Below are 22,466 nucleotides of genomic sequence, written 5' to 3' on the forward strand. Positions count from 1 at the left end.
CCGGCGCTCCCACTGCGGAGAGGAGGAGGAGGAGGAGGGAGGGAGGGAACAACGGGGGCGGAGGCGGAGGGGGGCGGTGCGGCGCGAGGGAATCGCGACCTCCGGAGGTAAGGAAGGTGTCCCTCCTTCGCGCACGCGCGGAAAGGGGGCGGGCCCCTAGCGACGCCAGGGGAACAGGCCCGTTCTTCGGGGCTGCCGACGCAACGTACGGCTCATCCAATGAGCGCGGGCGGGAGGGAGGCAGCCCGTCCCGCTCCCTCCCTCCGCCCCCGCCACGGCCATCCCCACCACCAGCCAGCGGAACTCGGGAGGGAGACGCCGGCCGCGGCCAGGGCACGACCACCGGGGCCCGGGCCGGAAGACGAGGCAGGGGGAATCGATCGCCCCGGCTCCGACCCCAACCCCAGCTCGCCGCCCGATGTCCTCAAGATGGAGGCAGCGGGGGCGGCGGCGGCGTGAAGGAGGCGGCGGTGTCCGGGTCCGGGCCGGAGCAGGTGCCTCGGCAGCGGCGGGATGGAGCTGCTCATGATCATCGCGGTGTCAGCCCTCGTCGGCTCCTTTCTCACACTCCTCGCCCAGTTCCTGCTGCTCTATCAAAGGAGTCCCGAGCCGCTGTACCGGCCGTCCGCCGCCGACTGGGGGGTCCACCACGTCACCCCGGTGCCAGGCCTTCTCCTCCGCGAGTACCTCTATGGCGGCGGCTCGGGCCGGTCGTCGAAGCCCCCTGAGGGCGGCGGCGGCGGGGGCGGGGGCGGGGGCGGGGGCCCGCACTCGGAGGTGCCGCGCACCGTGGAGACCTGCTACTTCCTCAACGCGATCCTCCTGTTCCTGTTCCGGGAGCTGCGGGACACGGCCGTGGCCCGGCACTGGATCACCAAGAAGATCAGGGTGGAGTTCGAGGAGCTGCTGCAGAGCAAGACGGCCGGCAGGCTGCTGGAGGGCTTGGGCCTGCGGGAAGTGTCCCTGGGCCGCTCCGTGCCCTACGTCAAGACGATCCGCCTCCTGCAGCCCGTGGTGCCCTCCTTCTCCAACGAAGCCGTGGTCACCGATGGCGCGGAGGAGCTCCCGGCCGCCTGCCCAGAGGAGCTCATCTTCGAGCTGGACGTGGAGTACAGCGGCGGCTTCCACCTGGCCATCGACGTGGACCTGGTCTTCGGCAAGTCCGCCTACCTGTTCGTCAAGCTGTCCCACATGACAGGGAAGCTGCGGCTGGTCTTCACTCGTTTGCCCTTCACCCACTGGGCCTTCTCGTTCGTGGAGGAGCCAGTGATGGACCTAGAGGTGCGCTCCCACTTCGAGGGGCGCCCCATGCCGCAGCTCACCTCCATCATTGTCAACCAGCTCAAGAAGGTCCTCAAGCGCAAGCACACCTTACCCAACTACAAGATCAGGTGAGAAAGGTGTGGGCCTCGGGGGCGCCGAGACAGAGACATTGCTCGAGGGCAACTGGGAGAATGAATACATGCGTGCATGCGTGCAGGTGTGCTGTAAGCTTGAAGGGCATTGCACGGTCACATCCAGGGTGGTTCACAAACAAATACAGGTAGCTTCAGAGGCTCACCCATTGCAATGATAGACGTTGCCCGTGTTATGGGGTATTGCTGTGTGTATGGATGAAGACCGAAGATGTCCCTTGTAGCCGTTGTTGACGAGCTGTCCCGGTGCCACAAGAGTTGGCTTTGGGTCTGCCCAGCAACTATTTCAGGATGGGGCCACTGCGTTGAGGGCGGCAGCATGACCAGCTTTTGCATCACCTCATTTTGGCCAGTTTGGGAAATTGCACTAGGACATGATTCCAGGTGTGAAGGGCATGCATAAGCATGGGATAGCTGACTTATACCCTGAGTCTATTTTATAACTGCGTTTAAAACCAGCTTTGCTTCCACTTGTGGAAAGCAATGTAGATAGTTAGCAGTTAAGGATGCAGTTTCCTTACCTGCCTCCATCAAAACTAATAAGAACCTTTGCAGTTATCTTTCTTGTCTCTCAGGTGTAGTTACTGTGTAAAATATGTGGGCCATCGTCCTTAGCTCCTTCTCAAGAGCTTACTGTCTGTTGCTGCAGTATATAATATACAAATATATGTACTGGGGCCAGCATGCAACTAACCTTACCTTTGTGCAGTGACTTTAACTTTTTCAAGTTCATTTCTAGCTGTTGTTTCATTGTATGTGCAGATTGATCTCTTTGATTTCATCTTATTTCTCATGGCATTTTCTTTTAATAAACTTGAAGGGAATAGTATAGAGAAAACATGTATGGGGATCAAATGCACTTCCCATATGTTTACTACGGGAAGATTACCTTTATTGGGTGGAATTGGGTGGCTTTTGATTTCATGTTAGTCCTTTTTTTTTAAAGTCATTTCTAAAGTTTATGTCCAACTCTTAGTGACCACATTTTGGGGTTTTCTTGACAAAGATAACTCCAGTGGTTTGCCATTTTCTTCTCTAGTTAATTTTACATATTAAGAAACTCAGGCAAACAGGGTTAAGTGACTTGCTCAGGGTCACACAGCTAGTAGGTGTCTGAGACAGGATTTGAACTCAGGTCTTCATGACTCCAGGCCCAGTACTCTATCCACTATACAACCTAGCTGATCTGTTACCCATATTAGGTCAGTTTTAATAAACTTTACATCAGGATGATGAAAACATAGTCAGATCTTTATTATCTGTACTTTTTAAAGAGACAGTGGCGCAGGTAATCTAAAACTCTTCCGTTTTAGTGGTTTGGGATTGTTTTTTGATGGGCAAATATATTTTATGCTAATATTAATTTTTTTTCATTTCTAGAACACACTGCCATCAGATTGAAAACATGAATGTATGACAGATGATACGTGCAATATAGTTTAGGAGTAAAGATTTATGGAGAATTGACTAATAATGTATTCTGTATTAGCAGAATTACATCATACTGCACCCCTGAAGCAGGATAAATTAGAATAGATGATCCCCAAAAGGGCTCTTTAAAACTGCTGTTCTTGGGGGCAGCTAGGTGGCACAGTGGACTGAAGTCTGGAGGACCCGAATTCAAATCCGTTCTCAGACCAAACACTTGACACTTACTAGCTGTGTGACCTTGGGCAAGTCATTTAACCCCAATTGCCTAAAAAAAAAAAAAACAACTTCTGTTCTTTACAATTTTAGGCTTTAATTGTGTAGGTCACAAATCAGTTCTTTTGTTTAAACATTAAGTTCTTTATTTTGGAAAACTGTAACTCCTGAGTGAGTTTGAGCAACATTTTGACAATTCAAAAGCAGTATAGTTTAGTAGACATGGCCCTAGATTTGTAATTAACATCAGAGATATAGATTTAGGAGGTACCTCTGGGGTCATCTAGTCCAAACTCTCCCTCCCTTCCCCCATTTACAATTGAGTAAATTGAGGCCCAGGGAAGTTAATTTGTTCAAGACCTGGTTTTTAATCTCGGTGCTACTCACTACTACCTACCCCTGTAATCTTACACTTTCCTTGAGACTTAGTTTTGTCATCTCTAAAATGAAATAGCTAGATTAACTCTGAATTCCTTCCACCTCTCAAACCAGTGCTATCCTAAGAAGAAACTTTTACTTTTGTCTTTTCAGGATATTAGTAGAAAAACTTGAACTTCAGATAAATAAAGATTGCCTAAGTAGGCCATTAGTGTTTTACTCTTTGCAAAATGGCATGTAGCAGAGATAAAGTCTTCAAATCTGATATATTCTGACTAAGTCTGGTTTTTAAATAGGTCTCAAAGAAATTAGATAATTATGACTGGAAAGAGTAGACAGTATAACGTAGGCACGATTTAAAGATTTCCTTCAATTCAGTGAACTTGTTTTAAACAAGAAATAGGCCATTTAAAATATGGCAGAATTGCTCGAATACTTTCAATTTAAAAGTATCTTTAAACAACAGACAGTTTGTTTGTTTTAGGCAATAAGTGACTTGCCCAGGGTCACACAGCTAGTAAGTATCAAGTGTTTGGTCTGAGGTGGGATTTGAACTCAGGTCCTCCTGACATCAGGGCTGGTGCTCTATCCACTGCGCCACCTAGCTGTCGCTCAACAACAGACAGTTTGAACTGGCTAGGTACTTGGAGTTCTAAGACTTGAAGTAAAACATGGTACCTAAATAACATAATAATCTGTGCTTTGTATTTTAAGAGGAAACTTATTAGTTAAGTGCACAAATATTTGTTTTTAGGCAGTAACATAAGATCAATTTTCATTGAATGTATAGTCTTTGTTAACCTAAAATTTGAGGAAACTGGAATGAGTACTAATAGGAAGCTTGATTCTCTTAAAATACTGTTAGATTTTTTGGTTGCTGCCATGTTAATCCCTACAGTTTAAACACTGGACAGCTGCAGTTTCTAAATGGGTCTTGCTAATTCATCCATTTAGCTATCTAATCTACTTAATACAGTTAGTAAAGGAGTTCAAACTTTAGGGGAGTTATTGAAGAATCTTGAGCAGGGGGAGTGAAGTGATGAGATCTGTTCATGAGGAACATTGATTTAGTAGTGGTACTTGTCAGAAAGCTCTTGTAATAGTCTGAGAGGTCTTTAGGGTTTAAACAAAGAGAGTGGTGGGAATGGAAAAGAGATTTGAGAGATATTACAGGTAGACTTTACAGGCATTTTTCCCTGAAACTCTTTTGCTTTAATAACAGTAATAATAATAATAAGCTTATTTAGTGTCAAAATTTACAACTTGCTTTTCTTACAGTAGCTGTGTTGAGAGGTAGGTAATAGCAGTCCCTCATTTGTAAATGAAGGCTGGGGCTAGATGACCCCTTCAGTTTCCTCACAGCTTTAGATGTTTGGTATTATTTCCATTTTACAGATGAGGCCACTGACATCCAGGGAGGTTAAGCAACCTTGTCTAGGATCACAAGTTCATCACAGACTGGAGAGGGTACTGCAGTGAGTAGAGCATTGGGCCTGGACAGAGTTAGGGAGACATGAACTCAAATCTGGCCTCAGACATTTGTTTACTAGTTGTACGACCCTAGGCAAATCATTTAACCTCTGTTTGCCTTAGTTTTCTCATCTGTAAAATGGAGATAATAACAGTCTCTGCCTCCCAGAGTTATGAGGAATCATACGAGATAATAGTTTTAAAGTACCTGACACATAGACGGTATATGAATGCTTAGCTGCCCCTTCCCCTCCCTTTGCCCCCCCAAGTATCAGAGCTAGAATTTGATCTCAGATCTTTTACCTCCACAATGAATGTGTTCTTTTGTACTATGTTACTTTTTTACTCAATGAATTACTATGTGCTTGTGAGAATTTTTCAAATTTTAATTGTGATAGGAAAAACATTGTAGTTCCCCATAAAAGGACAATGTAATAGTGAGTTGAATTAATTTAGTTTCCCCCCATCATGTATATATTCTCTCTCTCTGTTGCTCCTCTCTCTCCTCTCCCTACCTTTTTTCTCTCACCCCTTACCCCCATTTATACACTTATTTATATAAGCATTCACGAAGAGGCAGTGTGACATAAAGGACAGAGGTTCAAATTTCACATCCAGCACTTACTAGATATGTGACTGTAGGCATAGTGGGGATACTTCACAGAGTTGTTGTGAAGAAAGTGCTTTAATCAGTTAATCAATAAACATTTATTAAGTACCTCCTATGCATATCAGGCGACATGGCTAAGCATTGTGGATACAAAAAGAAACAAAAGACAATCCCTGCCTTCATGGAGTTTACAATCTGATGGGGGAGACAACATGCAAACACATACAAAGAAATCTATGTACAAGATAAATAGGAAGTAATTAACAGAAGGAAGGTACTGAATTTAAGAGGGGTTAGGGAAGGCTTCCTGTAGAAAATGGGGTTTTAGTTGCAACTTAAAGGAAGCCAGGGAAGTCAGTAGGCAGAGATGAGTAGCGACAGTGTTCCAGGCTTGGGGACAGCCAGAAAGAATTCCTGGAGCCTGAGAGATGAAGTGTCTTATTCATGGAACAGCCAGGATGCCAGTGTCATTGGATCAAAGAATATGTGTCAGTGGAGTAAGGTATAAGAAGATGGAAAGATAGGAGGGGGTTAAATTATGAAGGGTTTTGAATGCCAAACAGTATTTTGTGTTTGCTCCTGGAACCCATGAGAAGCCACTGGAGTAGATTGAGTAGGGGATGACATGGTTGCACCTGATATATATGGGAATTACTTTAATGGCTGAACAAAGGGTGGATTGGTGTGAGAAGAAACTTGAGGCAGGCAGACCCACCAGTAGGCTATTGCCGTAATCCAGGTATGAGGTGATGAAGGCTTGCATTAGAGTGGTGGCAGCGTCAGAAATTGGAGCTGTATTCAGGAGATGTTGCAAAACTGAAACAGACAGGCTTTGGCAATAGATTGGATATGAAGGATGAGAAATTGTGAGGAATCCAAGATGACTCCTAGGTTGCAAGCCTGAGGAAGGATGATGTTGCTTCAGGGGAGGGAGGGTTTGGGGTGGGGGGGATAAAGACTTCAGTTTTGGACTTGATGAGTTTAAGATGGCTACTGAACATCTAGTTGGAGATCTCTGAAAGGCAGTTGGAGATTTGAGGAACTTGGAGGTCAGCAGAGAGTTTGAGGCAGGATAGACAGATATCCTCAGCATAGAGATGGTAATTAAATCTGTGGTAGCTGAAGAGATCACCAACTGCTATAGTATAGAGGGAAAAGAGAAGAGGACCCAAGATAGAACCCTGAGGAACACCTATGGTTTTACCAGACTTTACCAGATTTGAAGGCCTAGATAATTGTTTCAAAGGGACCTAAATTATGTTTAAAGTGGAAAACTTCTTTTTTTCTCCTATAGAAGGAGGTGGCTTTTGAGCTTATCTTTAAGTGGAATTTTGAAAGGTTGAGATATCATGGAAGGCATTCTAGGCAGAGGAAAAAGTATAAGCAAAAGAGCTTAGGTTAGAACTTGAGGGACATTTTTGGGCAGTTGGGGACATGTAGCAAAGGACCTCAAAAGGGAAGTTTGGGAGTTTGGACTTCAGGTAGGCTGTGAACACCTATGGAAGATTTTTGAGCAGGGAAGTGAACAGTAGAACCCTGTTTTAGGAAGATTAATCTGGCATCGGGATTTAGGATGGGTTGGAAGATCAAAGTGATCTGTAATTTCATTCACTGAGTATTTTGGTTTAACTCTTAGAAACTTTCTGTTTTGGAAGAACATTTCCTTAAAAGACCCCAAAGCAGATCCGAGATAAGATATAAATCATGTATTTACTTTCTCTCTACTTTCCTTCTCTTTTCTCCATATGTAATACTTTTTTTAAAAGTATGTATTTATCTTTGCTTAGGTTGGAATATACTAAAAATAATTATATCAAATTCAAATTCCTATTTTTCTTGTTGTCTCACGTAGTCATTGGCTTCTGTTTGTTACATTCTAATTTTTCAGGGAATATGTTGCTTGGGCAAGCTTTTTTATTTCTCGTTCCGACCTATTAATTCCTTTTCCAATTCTTTCCTCCATAGTTATTTCTTTTTCAGTTTTTTCCTCGTGTTCTCATTTAGTTTGTAAAAAAAACACTTTTTAAAAAAAATTCTTGCTTTATCTCTTTTAGGAATTCTAGTTGAGCAAGAGCTCAAACTTTATTTTCCTCTGAGGCGTTACTTGTAGGTGTTTTGGAGATGTTCTCTTCCTCTAGATTCTGTCTTATGCATCCCTACCACCATAATAACTCATTATGGTGGGGGTTTTTTTGTTGGTTTTTTTTTGCCAATTTTTCTAGGCTACTTCCTGACCTCAGACTTGTCCGGCCGGTCCTATTTCTGTTGTTATTTCTATTTCAATATGAAATACCCTTGGGATGCCTTTTGCTTAGTTGGATTTCATACCAAGCTATCTCCATGCAGTGGAGTATTTTCTCTCCACTTTTTTTCAAAGTCCTTTCATAAGACAATACGGTTTATAATTTTCAACAATTCTTCCCTAGAAGATTTTATAAAGAAGTTCATATTCTAAATTATGATGTTTTTTGGCTGCTGTATCTATTCACTTTGCAAATAGGTCAGGAGTACGCTGAAAGAGATGGTGTTCATACTCTTGATCTTATGACAGTTGATTTATATTGGTTAAATTTTTCTGTAAAATTGTTATGATATTGATGTCCTTTTCTCTGTCCATTTTCCATGTTTGGTATCAGTAACTTGTTTTAACAGGTCATGTTGGAATTTTAAATGTCTTTCTTTCTCTTCTAGCTTTGTATTGATTTTGGTTTTTGCTTCATTTGTCAGTAAACATTTATTAAGTGCCTACCATGTGCCAGGTACTGTGCTAAGCACTAGGGATACAAAGGAAGGGAAAAGACAGTCCCAGTTCTCAAGGAGCTCATAGTCTAATGAAGAAAACAACAACTATGTACAAACAAGCTATGAATAGGACAAATAGGAGGTAATCAGAAAAGGGAAGAGGCCAAAATTAAGGGTGATTGGGAAAGGCTTCCTGCAAGAAGAGGGATTTGAAGGAAGCCAGGAAGTAGAGATGAGGAGGGAGAGCGTTCCAGGCATGGCATTGAAAATCCCTGGAGTGTCTTATGTGAAGAACAGGAAAGAGCCAGTGTCATTGGATCACAGAATATGTGGAGAAGGGTTAAGGCATAAGAAAGCTAGAATGTGGGAAGGGACCAGGTTGTGAAGGACTTTAAAAACCAAACAGGATTTTGTATTCAATCCTGTAGGTGATAGGGAACCACTGGAGTTGTATTGATTAGGGAGTGATATAGTCAGATTTGCACTTTAAGAAGATCACTTTGATAGCTACATGATGGACTGGAGTGAGGGGAATGGACTAGAGTGGGTTGGTGTCCCTGCTTATGTGCAGGGAGACCAACCAACAGGCCGAAGCAGTAGTGTAGGCATGAGGTGATGAGGACCTGCACTGGGATGGTGGTAGTGTGAAAGGGGAGAAGGGAGTATATACAAAAGATTTTATGAAGATGGAAATGACAGGACCTGACTCTTGATTGCCTGTGAGGAAGCAGGGATGACACTTGTTGAGAAGCTTGGGTGCAGGGAAGATGATGGTACCCTTGGCAGTAATAGAAAGGTTAGGAAGGAAGGAATGTTTGAGAGGAATGATGAGTCTAGTTTTGGACATTTTGAGTTTAAGATGTTTATAGGCTATTCAATTAGAGATGTTTAATGGGTAATTGGAAATGGGAGTCTGAAAGTTAGGAGAGAGTTAGAGGTGGATAAGGAGATCCGAGAACCATGAGTATAGAGATGCTAATTGAATCCATGGAATTTGATGAGCTCACCAAGTAAAATAATTTAGAGGGAGAAAAGAAGAGGGCATAGAACTGAGTCCTGAAGGACACCCATGATTAGTAGGCATGACTTAAATGAACAAAGGGGTCTGGAAAGGAACTGTAAGATAGGTTGGAAGAGAACCAAGAGAGTAGTTTCCTGAAAAGCTAGAGAGAAGATAGTGTTAAGGAGAGGGTGATTGACAGTGTCAGAGACTTCTGAGAGGTAAAAGGATGAAGATTGAGAAAGGGCTTCTAGATTTGGCAATTAAGGGATCTAGCAGATTGACAAAGAAGGATCCTCACACAAAAAAGATCAAGGACTGATCCTTACTGTAATCATTTCAGAGTGTAGAGTCTTTCCTGGGCTGACCAGACCTTTCCTTTTAGAAAGTGGTAAACCTTCAATAACAATGGTTTTTAAGAGCTTACAATGCAGGACATTGTTTTAAAATTGATAGCTAAAGGGTCAACTAGATGGCACAGTGGATAGAGCATTGGTCCTGGAGTGAGGAGGACCTGAGTTCAAATTCGGCCTCAGACGCTTGATACTTAATAGTTGTGACTCTGGACAAGTCATTTAACCCAAATTGCTCAAAAAAAAAAAAAAAAAAGAAAAGAAAAAAAAGGAAAAAAAAAGAAAATTGATAGTTAAAGAAAGACATGATAAAATGTTTCATTTGGCATCAGGAGCTTCAGACTAAAGCATTATCCAATATTCTTTTATAATAGATTGCTTTAAGAGGGAGGAGGGATGGTGGTGTTGGGACACTTTCATACTATGTAAAGTACTAAACTGAATATATGACTTAATGATTGCCCTGCTTCTCTGCCTTGGTGGTGGGAGGTTTGTTTCATTATCAGTGTTTCAGGATCAAGATTTGTATATTGCACTTTACTCAGAATTCAGCTTTCTTGTACTTCTAATTTACATTGTTGTCAGCATTGTGTTTATTGTTCTGGTTCTTATTTTACTCTTATCAGTTTATACAAATTGGCGCATGTTTCTTGGAATTCCTTATATTCATTTTAAAAAGTGGTATTATGCTACTTTATTACATTCATTTCCCATTCCCCGTTCAAAGGTCATTAATTTTCTTTCCAATTCTTTACTACCATAAAAAATGCTGATATGACTCTTTTGGAATGGTCTGTCTTTCCTTTCAAGGTTACCTTGTATGTGGTTTGTTTCTTTGTTTTAGGTAAACTTATTGTTTATATTGTCTCCCTTGTTGTAATCTCTTTGAGGTCACTTTTATCACTGTGGACTCAGCATTTAGCACAAGACCTGGCCTGGTAGATAGTAGATGTTGAATCTGCTGATTAATTGACATTGAAACCTTTTTATCTGTCTTTAACTTCCTTGGGTTATATATCTAGTGCTGTGATCTCTGAGTTGAAGAGTATGAACATTCTAATCACATTTCTTTTTTAATTCCAGTTATTTTTCAGAATGGTTTAATTAGTTCGTAGATCTACCAACAGTGTATCAGTGTGCCTGTCTTCCTAAGCCACCCCCATTGACTATTGGATGCCTCAGAGCTGTTTTAGTTCACTTTTCCTTTAGTGATTTGAAATAAGTTTCCAAATGGTTATTGATCCCATTTCATTTTGAAAAATATTTGTGTACTTTGACCACTTATCTATTGGGAAATAGCTTTTGTCTTGTGTATTTTGGTTATCAGACTTTTATCAATAATATTTGGTATAAAATTGTTTTTCTTCTTGATTTCTTTTATCTGCATTGATTTTGCAAAAGCTTTTTAATATTAGGTAATTGACACAATCAATTTTTCCTCTTATTTCTTTCTGGAAAGATTCCTCATTTGATTAAGAATTCTTCACTCAACCATAGATACTTCCTTCTCTTCTCCTGTGTGTGTGTGTGTGTGTGTGTGTGTGAGTGTGTGTGTGTGTATATATATATATATGTATGTATGTATATGTATGTATATATATATATATATATATTTTAATGATGTGACCTTTTAAAAAATATTCAGGTAGGGGCAGCCAGCTGGCACAGTGGATAGAGCACCGGCCCTGAAGTCAGGAGGACCTGAGTTCAAATGTGGTCTCAGACCAAACACTTGACTCTTATTAGCTGTGTGATCCTGGGCAAGTCATTTAACCCCAATTGCCTAAAAATTTAAAAAAAAAAATTAAAAAATATTCAGGTAAAGTATCCATTTAGAACTTGTGATATGTTGTGTCAGATGCTGATTTGAACCTAATTTTTGCTAACCTGCTTTCTAGTTTTTCCAGGAGTTCTTGTCAAAAAGAGAATCCTTCCTTTAAATAATATATATTGGGTTTATCAAATAATGGGCTAATGTTTTCAGTTGTTTCTGATTCTTACTTATCAAGTCTGTTCCATGATCTATTTTTCAATTTTTTAAACTAGTAGCAAATAATTTTGATGATTACTTCATAATATAGTTTGAGGTCTGACAGTGTTATGGCCCTTTGATTCCTAATTTTTTTTTCCTTTTATTTCTCTTGCACTTCTAAACCTTTTGTTCTCTCCAACCGAATTTTGTTCTGACTAGCCCTATAAAATATCCTTTAGGTGATTTGATTGATAGAGAACTAAATCTGGAAATTAATTTAGCACTCAATCTATCTAGTTATTTGTCTTCACTTATTTCAGTAAAGGAGGTTTTCTGGTTTCATTTTTATTTTGTTTAAATCCTGCATCTATCTTGATAGATCATTGCCAGATAATTCGTGAATTTGTAGTTATTTTGAATATAAGTTCTCTCATTACTATTTCCTTCTAGAATGAGATTCCTTGTGTGTAAATGCAAATATGATTTGTGTATTTATTTTGAATCTTCCCACTTTATTGAAGTTGTTAATCATCTTACTTTCTTCTCTGATTTTTTGAAAAGTAAACTATCATTTATATAGAGTTTTGTATTCTCTTTGTTTGTTTAGGCCTGTACTTTTGATTTCATATTCTTGTCTTAGGACTGGCTGGCTATAGTTAGTATTTCTAGTCAATATCAAATAGTATTGGAGTGGTAGGCATCCTAGCTTTAGCCCTATTTTTCTTGAGAAAGCTTTCAGTGTTTGTCCATTGCAAATAAATTCACTCTTGAGAAATATATTTTTGGTCATATTAAGGACCTTGCCATACCTTTGCTTTTTAGGGTTTCTAACATTTATAGATATTAGATCTATTTTGTCAAAGTCTTCTTCATATGTTGCTATAAATAACCTGTTCTTCATGAAGTTTTGTCTTTTATATATCACTGCTTCCCTTTATTCATGGTCATCAAAAATATGTCCTGTATTTTTCTAGAAATAGAGGTCAAATTCATTGATTTACAGTTTGTATATTTCCATACTGTTGGTCCCCCACTTTTCCTTTTTGCAAATATCAGGACATTTGTCCTTCCTTTTCAGTTTCCTAACATCTTTCAAAGATTACTTTCACCGTAGTAATAAACATTTGTTTGGCAGAACTCATTGACTGCATCTAGCTATTGAATTTAGTGTTTCATTGCTTATCTTGGATTTCTACTTTCTATGAAATATTTTCCCCAGGCATTCTCCTTAGAAGAAAAAACAAAAGCTAAATAAGTTTTAAGTATTTCAGTCTTCTCACCATGATCCAATTATCATCATCTCATTCCCTCCTGAGTCGTAATCCTATCCCTTCTTTGATCTTCTTGCCTCCAAAATAGCTTTTTAAAAAGCATTTTATTGTGCTCAGCAAATTTTAGGGTTTCCTTAGCCTTAAGCTCATTTTAGGCTTCAGCTTTCCTGACAGTGTTCTCAAAGGATACCTCTGTAGTCTGATATTTATCTTCAGTCACTTGCCCTTGCATCTGGACATCTCTCCCTGTCTTTTTATTTCTACTTGGTCAGTGGGTTTCATGTGTAACCATATCAATTTCTTTATATAGTCCCTCTTCTTTGGAATGATTTCTTCTTCTGTTTTCAGAATTTCATTTCTGAGATCTCCCACCCTTCTTGAATAACTTTCTCTATAAATCGTTAAGCTTTTGGATCTTACCTATCCTTTCTCTACACCCTATGAAATCTGCCCTCCTTAAATTTAAATTGTGTTAAGTCTGTCACTGTTGCAGTTGTCTCTGTGCTTCCTGTTATTCCTGCTTAGTTCTTCCTCACTGGTCTGAATCAGCTCTGAATAGTAACCTCCTTGCTGTGTCCAACTTTTGAAGAATGAAGTTATCATTTGGGCAAGTCACAGATTTTATCAAATTCTCTGCTGTTGGCAGAGAGAGTACTCCAGCATATGTTTAGAAGGTTGACATCTATTACTCTAATAACAGACTTTTGTGTTAGGTTTGTGATTTGTTTTTTAATCTACATCTAATTCTTCCTTTTCTCTGTATGATCTTTAATGCAGCCTGAGACAATATTACTTCTGATGTTGATCCCAGTAATCTCCACACTGTCACCTCTCAGGTTCCTAAATTTCCTTATACAGTGTATCTTTTTCATATACAATGTTACTCTACCGCTCTTTTTTTGATCTTTTTGTATCTTTTTCAATAAACATGCCCTTCTCTGACCTTATACCAGTCGTGATACCAATCATGACTTCCATCTCACCAAGTCACAGCAGGGACTAAGAAGCCAAATTTGCCTGGTTCACCTTGTTTACTACTTGTCCATTGGGCATTTTTATGGAGGCATCTAATATGATAGGTTCTGTTGCTAGTTTTTTTTGATACTGTCTCCCATGAATCACTGCTCTATTCTTTGTTGTGCATGCTACTTTTTGGTATTAGGCTTGGCAGATCTAGGGAGCTTTCTTTCTCTCTCTTTTGAGTATAAAGCCTTCTTCATCGATTTTAAAATTTATTTTAATCTATGATATGGTTTTGTTTTATGTTCTTTGTTTTTGAGTGGGTTTTTTTTTTTGTTTTTGTTTTTTTTTTGGCAAATTGCTCCCGTCAGTGACCCATGTTTTCCTATTCTGTTCCTTCTGAATAATATTTGCCCTTCCAGAGTATCATTTTGTATTTCTGAAACGTTTAATAATTTATGTTCTCTTCCTGTTTTGCAAGCTTGAATTTCTTGTTTTAAGATATTTACATTTACACTAAAGTTATGGAATCTAGATATTTGTTAACAGAATATAACATACTGATACAATTACATACTCTAGATTTGTGTTGTAGCTTAAGAGAAACAATTGTTAAAGGAAGGAGATAAGGATTGTTGTAAAAATGAATTGTATTTTCCTAAAAGATCTGTGTTGTATTTTTATTTTTCACTTGGCACCAGAGAAATCATAACTATGACTAAAATGTCATAAAATAACTTAAAACAATACAGTACTGTTCTAAATCCTCTCAAATAATAATAGCTTGCATTTTAAAAAATAGTTTTTATTGATTGTTGCTTTTACATTATCTCGATTTCCCTTTGATATATCCCTCCTCTTACTTGTATCAGAGAGCTGTTCTTTATAAAAATTTTTTTTTAATGAAAAATAAGAGGGAAAAAAATAAAGCTGAAAGATAATTCCCCCCCACATATGACATCATATATAGGGCTTCGTACTCATGGACTCCTCACCCCTGCACGTGATTTGGGGAAAATGTATTATGTCTGTTTTTTAGAACCAGGCTTAGTTTTTCTAATTTTTTAGTGTTCATTTTCAGTTGTTTTGTGGTTCTTTCCATTTTGTCATAGTTAATATGTATATTGTTTTCCTCACCCTGTATACTTTACTTTGTGTAAATCTTTCCATCCTTCTCTATGTTTATCATGTTTGTCACTTGTTACAACATGATAATATTTTATTCCATTCATGTACCACGATTTATTTAGCCATTCCTTAATTGATGGACCTTTACTTTGTTTCCAGTTCTTTACTACTGTACAAAGTACTACTATAATTATTTTGGTGCATATCAGTCCTTTCTTTTTGTCAGTGACCTCCTATAGCAATGGAATCTCTAGGTCAAAGGGAATGGACATTTTAGTTATGTTATTTGCATAATTTAAAATTGTTTTCCAGAAGACTTGTGCTAACTTACAGTTTCACCAACAATGTATTATTGAACCTGTATTCCCACATTCCTTCCAACATTGACTGTTCCTCTCCTTTGTCATCTTTGCCAATTTATGCTGGATATGAGATAAAGATTCAGGGTGGTTTATATTTGCATTTCTCTTATTAGTGATTTGGAGCATTCCCATATGGTTATTAATAGTTTGCAATTACTCTTTTGAGAGTTGTTTGCTCATATCCTCCGACCACCTGTCTATTTGGGAATCATTTTTGGTTTCATGTGTTTATATATTTTGGAATCCAAACCCTTATTGATGATATTTGATAAATCTGATGTCATCAAAATTATCTACATTTTTAAAAAATTGCCTATATTCCTTATTTGGTTAAGAATTCCTCTCCTTGGGGCAGATAGGTGGTGCAGTGGATAGAGCACTGGCCCTGGAGTCAAGAGGACTTGAGTTCAAATCTGGCCTCAGACACATAACATTCACTAGCTGAGTGACTCTGGGCAAGTCACTTAACCCCAATTGCTTCACCAAAAAAAAAAAATTCATCTCTTCCCTATAGCATTGAAAGACCTCTACATAATGTTTTTCTTCTAATTTTTTTTTAATGGTGTGATCTTTAGTATTCAGGTCATGTCTCTATTTTGAATTTGAGGAATTTGGTGTAGGTTATTGGTTTAAACCAAATTTCTGCCAGTATCTGACATGTATGTAGTGTTTTATGACATGAATATAGTATACATACTGATTTTTCAAGGCACCTCCTTGTACCAAAAAGTAGACACAACACCAAAAGTACCTACTGTGTTATCAACTTGACTAAAGTTAGTACAGTACAATCATTAACTAGATATTTAGCAGTTATTTTGCCTATATTCTTCAAATTTGGTAAGGTTTTTATTGATGAAGTGGATAATATTAATGATCCCAAGTTTTGGCAAAATAGGAAAATATTTTAATGGATTTTTTTCATCAATGTAGGTGCATCATTTTGTTTGTTAATAAATGCTTGTTGTAGTATATCAAATTAATCAACAGAGAGGAAAACCAACTAACTCTTAACTAGGGCATGGTGTCTGGTGTTCTTAAAGTGCTGAAATTTAGAGGGCGGTGTGACAACATTTGCATTCCTTCAGCAGTATAGAAACAGTTGAAATTAGCACTGAATAATAGCAGGATTGATTTTTTTAAAATAGGAAGCTGTTAGATGGCTTCTGCTTTCTCTCTCTGGCTACTGTCCTCCAAGTGAAGCCTTCTGGTTCACCTTGCTGTGTTCCAAAGTCTTTGTTTCCTTCAGGCCCCTTCAGCAAAGTTTGTCTTAAGTTAATTTTAGGGTCATATTCATGTTACTTATCCTACTCATGTTTTGTGACATTTGCCCCAGGTTTGAAATATCCCAGTTGTGGTACTGAATCTAAGTTTGATGTAAGTTCTACTATCAACTTTAAAAGGGGGGAGGGGGTGGCTAGGTGGCACAGTGGATAGAGCACCAGCCCTGGAGTCAGGAGGACTTGAGTTCTTGAGTTCAAATATGGCCTCAGACACTAGCTAGCTGTGTGACCCTGAGCAAGTCACTTAACTCTCATTTCCTCCAAAATAAAAACAAAAAAAAAAAACAGAGAGAGAGAGAGAGAGAGAGAGAGAATCTGTGAGTGTCTTTTCTTCCAAGACATAGAGTGAAGTTGGTGGGGTAAGCACCATCATGACAAGGACAGAATCAGAGTCATTTTCAGCAAAGTGGTAAAATAACTTAGTACCAGCTAGTCATTGATAGGGAGCCTTCAAGTATTATCTATTGAAAGAAAGAGGGGAAGTGCAGAGAAGAGACATCAGATGAATTCTCTTTCTTCCTTTATGGATCCTCATTGACTTTATAGATAACTGGCAGTAAGTCTATAGCAGAGAACTCTTCTGTTAGGATCAAGTCATTGGCTGAAATATCCCCCACTAGCCTGTGTCTCCTGTTTCTAGGTGTTTTCTTCATTGGTCAGCAGGTAGGGTCCTCACTCCAGCTTCTCCCTATTAATTAATGTCTGAGCTGCTGAAGCCTCTTGCTAGTAACAAAGGTTATGTCCCTGTAGGGCATTCATCCCTTATGCTGCAGAGCTTCTGATCACTTTCCTTGGAAGTAATGTATTATAAAGCTGGAAAGGTAAGTTGGGGCTAGGTTGTGAAGGGCTTTGAATGACAAGCTGAGGAGTTTATATTTGATCCTAGACACAATAGGGAGTTATTAGAGGTAGAAAAGGAGAGTGTAATAGTGAGACCTGTGCTTTAAGAACATTTCTTTGGCAGTTCTTTGGAGAGTGGATTGGAGATGAGAGAGATTTGAGGAAGGGAGGTCAATTAGGAGACTACAGTTATCCCTTCTACATCGTGATTTTCCCCATCACGCTTTTGATATATCACTGGTTGGCACAAAAAATTAAATGAGAATTTTGGGGGAGTTTTATGCAAGCCATAGGTGACACAGAAAAAGTTTGGAAACTCAGAAATACATAAAATATATGTGTAGCATTGTATAATAACAACATATTTTATCTTTTAATACCATAATAATTCAGATTTATTCTCTGGTATGAAGAGAGGGCCACAATTTTTTTACTCGGATTTTCCAAATTGTGGGGGTGCTGCACCCCTAATCCTAACCATGTGGAAGGGATAACTATTGCAGTTCAGAGGAGGTATGAAGGCTAGGATAGTGGCTGTGTGTGGGGAAAGAAATGGAGATATTGTAGAGATAAAAATGACAAGATTGGGTATGTAGAGTGAGGAGTCAAGGATGATGCCAAAGATGCAGACCTGGACAACCTGAAGGATTTTGGATGTCTCCATAGAAAAGGGAAAATCTGAAGAAGGATAGTTTTGGAGGTTCTGTTGTAGACATGTTGATTTTGAAATGACTATGGAACATCCAGTTTGCAATGTCCAACAGACGTTGGAGATGTGGTGCTAGCATTTAGAAGAACAATGGCTAGAAATATATATCTGGGAGTCACATGCATAGAGATGAAAACTGAACCCATGGGAGCTGATGAGGTCACTAATAGAGTATGGAGAGGGAAGAGAAGGGGTTCTAGGACAGCCTTGTGTTATACTTGCAAGTAAGGGGCATGATACATATAGCTGTTGAACCAGCAAAGGAAACTGAGGAAAAGAGATTTTCCTGGTGACATCTTTTACTCCTGCCTATTCTTTGAAGTTCATTTTTTTAGTCTGTTGCATCTGGTTTAAACATATGATGTGCTTCTCCATTTCTCTCTGTATGAAGGCCAGTTCAATTCTTTGGAGATTATTATGTTCTCTGTCTCCTAGATATGCAAGAGTAGAATTTGGTACTACAACTGCAATGAATGACTTGTATTTACGTAATGCTTTAATGTTTATAAAACACTATCCATAGTTTTCGTGTATAGTATAGAGAAATGTCTTGTGTTTTTGCCATTAGCACATGAAAGATTATGCTTAGGAGTAATCTCATTCTTTATTGTAAGGGGAATGGAATTGGTAATGTGGGTAGAATACTGAAATAGTGGTTTGAATATACTTTAATAAAAAAAATCTAGAAAAGACCCAACTTCACAGCATAATTAGCTGCTGCTGTTTTATACTACTTTCGCTCCTAAGTGCTTTGAAGCAAAATTTTCCCTCGTACTAACTAGCAACCCTTTAAGCATACTTAGGGAGTTAGGAAGGTCAGTGCCATAAAACAGGCACATATCCTCAAAATATGGTTTTAAAAAGACCACATCAAAAACATAAAATAAGATGTTTCTCCAATGACAGATTTTGTGCCTAAGTACTAAATCTTAAAGTAGTGCTAACAAAGAGCTCTTTTTTTTAATTTAGTAGCTAACTAAAAGAATCATTTTTAGAAATATATGTTGTGTATGTTTTACTGTTGGTCTGTTCTTTCAGGTACTTGCATCCCAAGAAGAATTCACTGTCTAGTAAATAATGAACTTCTGTTTATTTGCTATGTACAAAGTTTCTATCCTTTACATTCAGCATTGTTTGAATGTTTACTAGGTAGTGATAGCAGCTGTTGTTGAGAATGATATGGGTGTTGATTCCATATTTATCTAGTCCAATGAGCAGATAAATTTATTAAAAAAATTTTTTTCTTTGTGGTTTGCTTTGACGTAAGAGCATTTCTGTTGTGGTCAACGTCATTTGTGTGAGTATGGTGGTAGAGTAACAATAAGTTAAATGAGCTCACCCTCCTGACCCCCAACTCTTCCAAACAGATCTAAAAAAAAAAAAGTAAACTGAATCTTGATGGGGAAGTCCAAGAAAAAGTCACACTGAGTCATTTTTCCAGGCCGCTGGAGATGGCCCTTGTCAAAGTGTTTTGGGTACAAAATACTCCAGCTCAGGGGAGAGGCTGTTCCCCAGGAGCTCATGCAGGGTACGGGAACAGGTACCAATTTGCAGCTTTGTCACTCATTACCTAGTTCTTGGTAACAGTTCTAGGGCTAACTGAGGAGAGGACCTGCACCCAGTGGTGGCATTCTTGGGGTAAAGAGCAATTATAGGCCCCAGGTGATCTAACTATGGAGGAGAACGAATTCAGAAGCAAGCAGCAACTATGGAACTCAGATCCCAAGAGGAGACGTGGGTCTCGCTTTCCAGTTCTAGCCCAGTTTGAAGGAATAAACAGAGCAGAAATCCCAGACTGAGGGAAAACCCTGGTTCTATCACTCTGTACTAGAAAACATTCCAGCTGACTGAGCAGCATTCTACTGTTGTTCAGATCCAAACCCAGATCTTGGAGAACTCAGGGTGGGGGGCAGCCGTCAGACTTTGCCCTGGATCAGACCCTGTGGGAGCACTGAAAGCTTGTAGATGCCCAGCCTGAGTTGTCCCTGAGAACCTAGAACAATGTAACACTCAAATACTCAAAGAAAGTACCAACAGGACCAACCCAGATCTTCTTTCCAGAAGTGCCCAGTACCCAGCCCCAACATCAAGTGTGAAGTCAGGAAGTAGGCTGGAAGAAGGGAGTAAACAAAACAAAACAAAAAAGAATCTCACCACTAAAAGCTATTTTGGTGAAAGGGACACTCAAGGCACAAACCCAGAAGTAGAGAATTACTCCCAAACTTCTGCAAGCAAAACCTCAAAGAGAAACATATTCTCTTGGCTACAAATTCACTTGGAATTCCTGGAAAGATAAAATAAAGAGTTTAAAAATGTTTTTGTCAGTGAAATGAGAGCACTAGATAAAAAAAAAAAAACTATGGAAGAAAGAATGAACAATAATCTCCCTGAAAATTATCATGGATCAAGTAGAAGCCAGTAACTCCATGAGGTGACAAGAAATATTAAAGCAAAATCAAAAGACCTAACAAGATGGAAGAAAATGTCAGGTATCTAATAGGAAAAAACAACTGTCCTGGAACACAGATTGAGGGAAAAAAACTTGATTAAGTCATTGGATTTAAGACATTGGACTTACTGAAAATCGTGATTAAAAAAAAAAAAGCCTAAACATCATATTTCAGGAAATCTTAAAATTGCCCTGATCTCTTAGAACCAGAGGACAAAGTAGAAATAGAAAGAATTCTCCCGTTACCCCCTAAAATTAAAATTCCTAGGGACGATCATACCATCATCCAAAGAAAAAATACTACAAGCATCTAGAAAGAATTCAAGTACCAAAGAGCCACAGTCAGAATTCCATACGATTTAGCAGCCATTGCTATACTATAAAGGAACAGAAAGCTTGAAATACAGTATTGCAGAAGGCAAAGGGTATATAGGTTTATGGCCAAGAATGACTTGCCTGGCAAAACTGAATGTAATACTACATGAGGAAAAATGGACATTTCATGAAATAGAGGACTTCTAAGCATTCCTGATTTATAGCCCAGAACTGTATAGCAACTTTGAAATTCAAACATAGGAGTTAAAAGGAAAATAAAACAGTGAACATAATTAATGGTCATTAAATCAAAAAGGATAAACTGCTTATATTCTAATATAGGGAGAAGATACACATATCCCTTCTGAGTCCTATTATCAGGTGTCACAGAAGGATGCTAATTAGATAAGGCCTGTCTACTACCAAGGAGGGTTTCTGTTATATCCTGATGATTTTAAGTGAAGAGTGGAAAGAGCGATGAAGAAAAACACAATTGAGGAGTGGGGGAGGTAAAAGGTAGGGAAAATTATCTTGCATAATCAGGATGCTCAAGGAGAAGTATTAGAGGGACAAGGAGGAATTAGGAAAGGAGTGGTTCACTCCCATCTAAACTTGTGAAAGGAGGGAAGAATACACAGATAGTTGAGCACAGAAATGCATTTCATTCAACAGCAAAATAGAAAGGAAAGGGGAGAAGCAACTAGAGGGAGGGTAAATTGAGGAAGGGGGGGAAGAATCAGTCCTGAGCAAAAAAAAGTCTATAGATGTACAACAATTTTTATAGCAGCTCTTTTTGAGTTGGTAAAGAATGGAAATCTGAGAGGATGTCCATAAATTGGGGAATAACTGAACAAATTATGTTACATAAATATGATAGAACACTATTATGAAGTAAGAGATATGATGAAGGGAGTGGTTTCAGAGAAACCTGGGAAGACTTTTAAGAACTGATGCAGAGTAACAGACTGAACTAGGAGAACAGTTCATATGACAGCAATAGGGTAAAAGCAAACAAAAGACTTAAGAAAAAATTCTGATCGTCATAGTGAACAACCATGATTCCAGAGGCCTAATGATAAAATATTCTATCCACCTCTTGATAGAGAGGTGAAAGACTCAGAGACATTTATATGTGTGTATATTTACACATATACATGTGTATACACACCCACATATAGTAGTACATGGCCATATACCAGGGTTTTTTGTTTTTCTTTTCTTTTCAATGGAAGGGGACTTGGGGTAAGAAGGGAGATAAGGTAGATTTTTGTTGATTGAAAAAATAAAACTTAATTTAAAAAATTTACTAATAATCTGAAGTATATTAAAGCTAACATAATATTAATTGTGGACCTTTGAGATATTGTGTTCTCTGGAGGCAGAGTCTGGTCTCTTGCAGTAGACCATGGGATTGAAAGACAGGACATCTCTGTTCCATTCTTGACTTTTACTGTTCATTCCCTTGGTATGACCTTGAACAAGTCATTCACTCCTTCCAAGGTTCTGTGGGGGTGTGTGTGTGTGTGTGTGTGTGTGTGTGTGTGTGTGTGTGTGTGTGTGTGTAT

General features: G+C 39.0%; 1 protein-coding gene across 2 annotated transcripts in view; it reads left to right on the plus strand.

Moving 5' to 3' along the window:
* Nucleotides 1-459: 459 nt before the first annotated feature.
* The window catches only part of PDZD8 (PDZ domain containing 8), a 93,159-nt gene continuing 71,152 nt past the window's right edge, over nucleotides 460-22,466 (plus strand). The window contains exon 1 of one of the 2 annotated variants that reach the window (XM_027851639.1): nucleotides 460-1,391. In XM_027851639.1, coding sequence (XP_027707440.1) covers nucleotides 514-1,391 — 878 coding nt within the window. In that variant the 5' untranslated portion in view covers nucleotides 460-513. The remainder of the gene's footprint in view (nucleotides 1,392-22,466) is intronic. The other variant, XM_027851638.1, reaches the window with a different exon arrangement.

This window comes from Vombatus ursinus, unplaced genomic scaffold (assembly GCF_900497805.2).
Source record: "Vombatus ursinus unplaced genomic scaffold, bare-nosed wombat genome assembly UNPS02009205.1, whole genome shotgun sequence".
NCBI classification, from domain to species: domain Eukaryota; kingdom Metazoa; phylum Chordata; class Mammalia; order Diprotodontia; family Vombatidae; genus Vombatus; species Vombatus ursinus.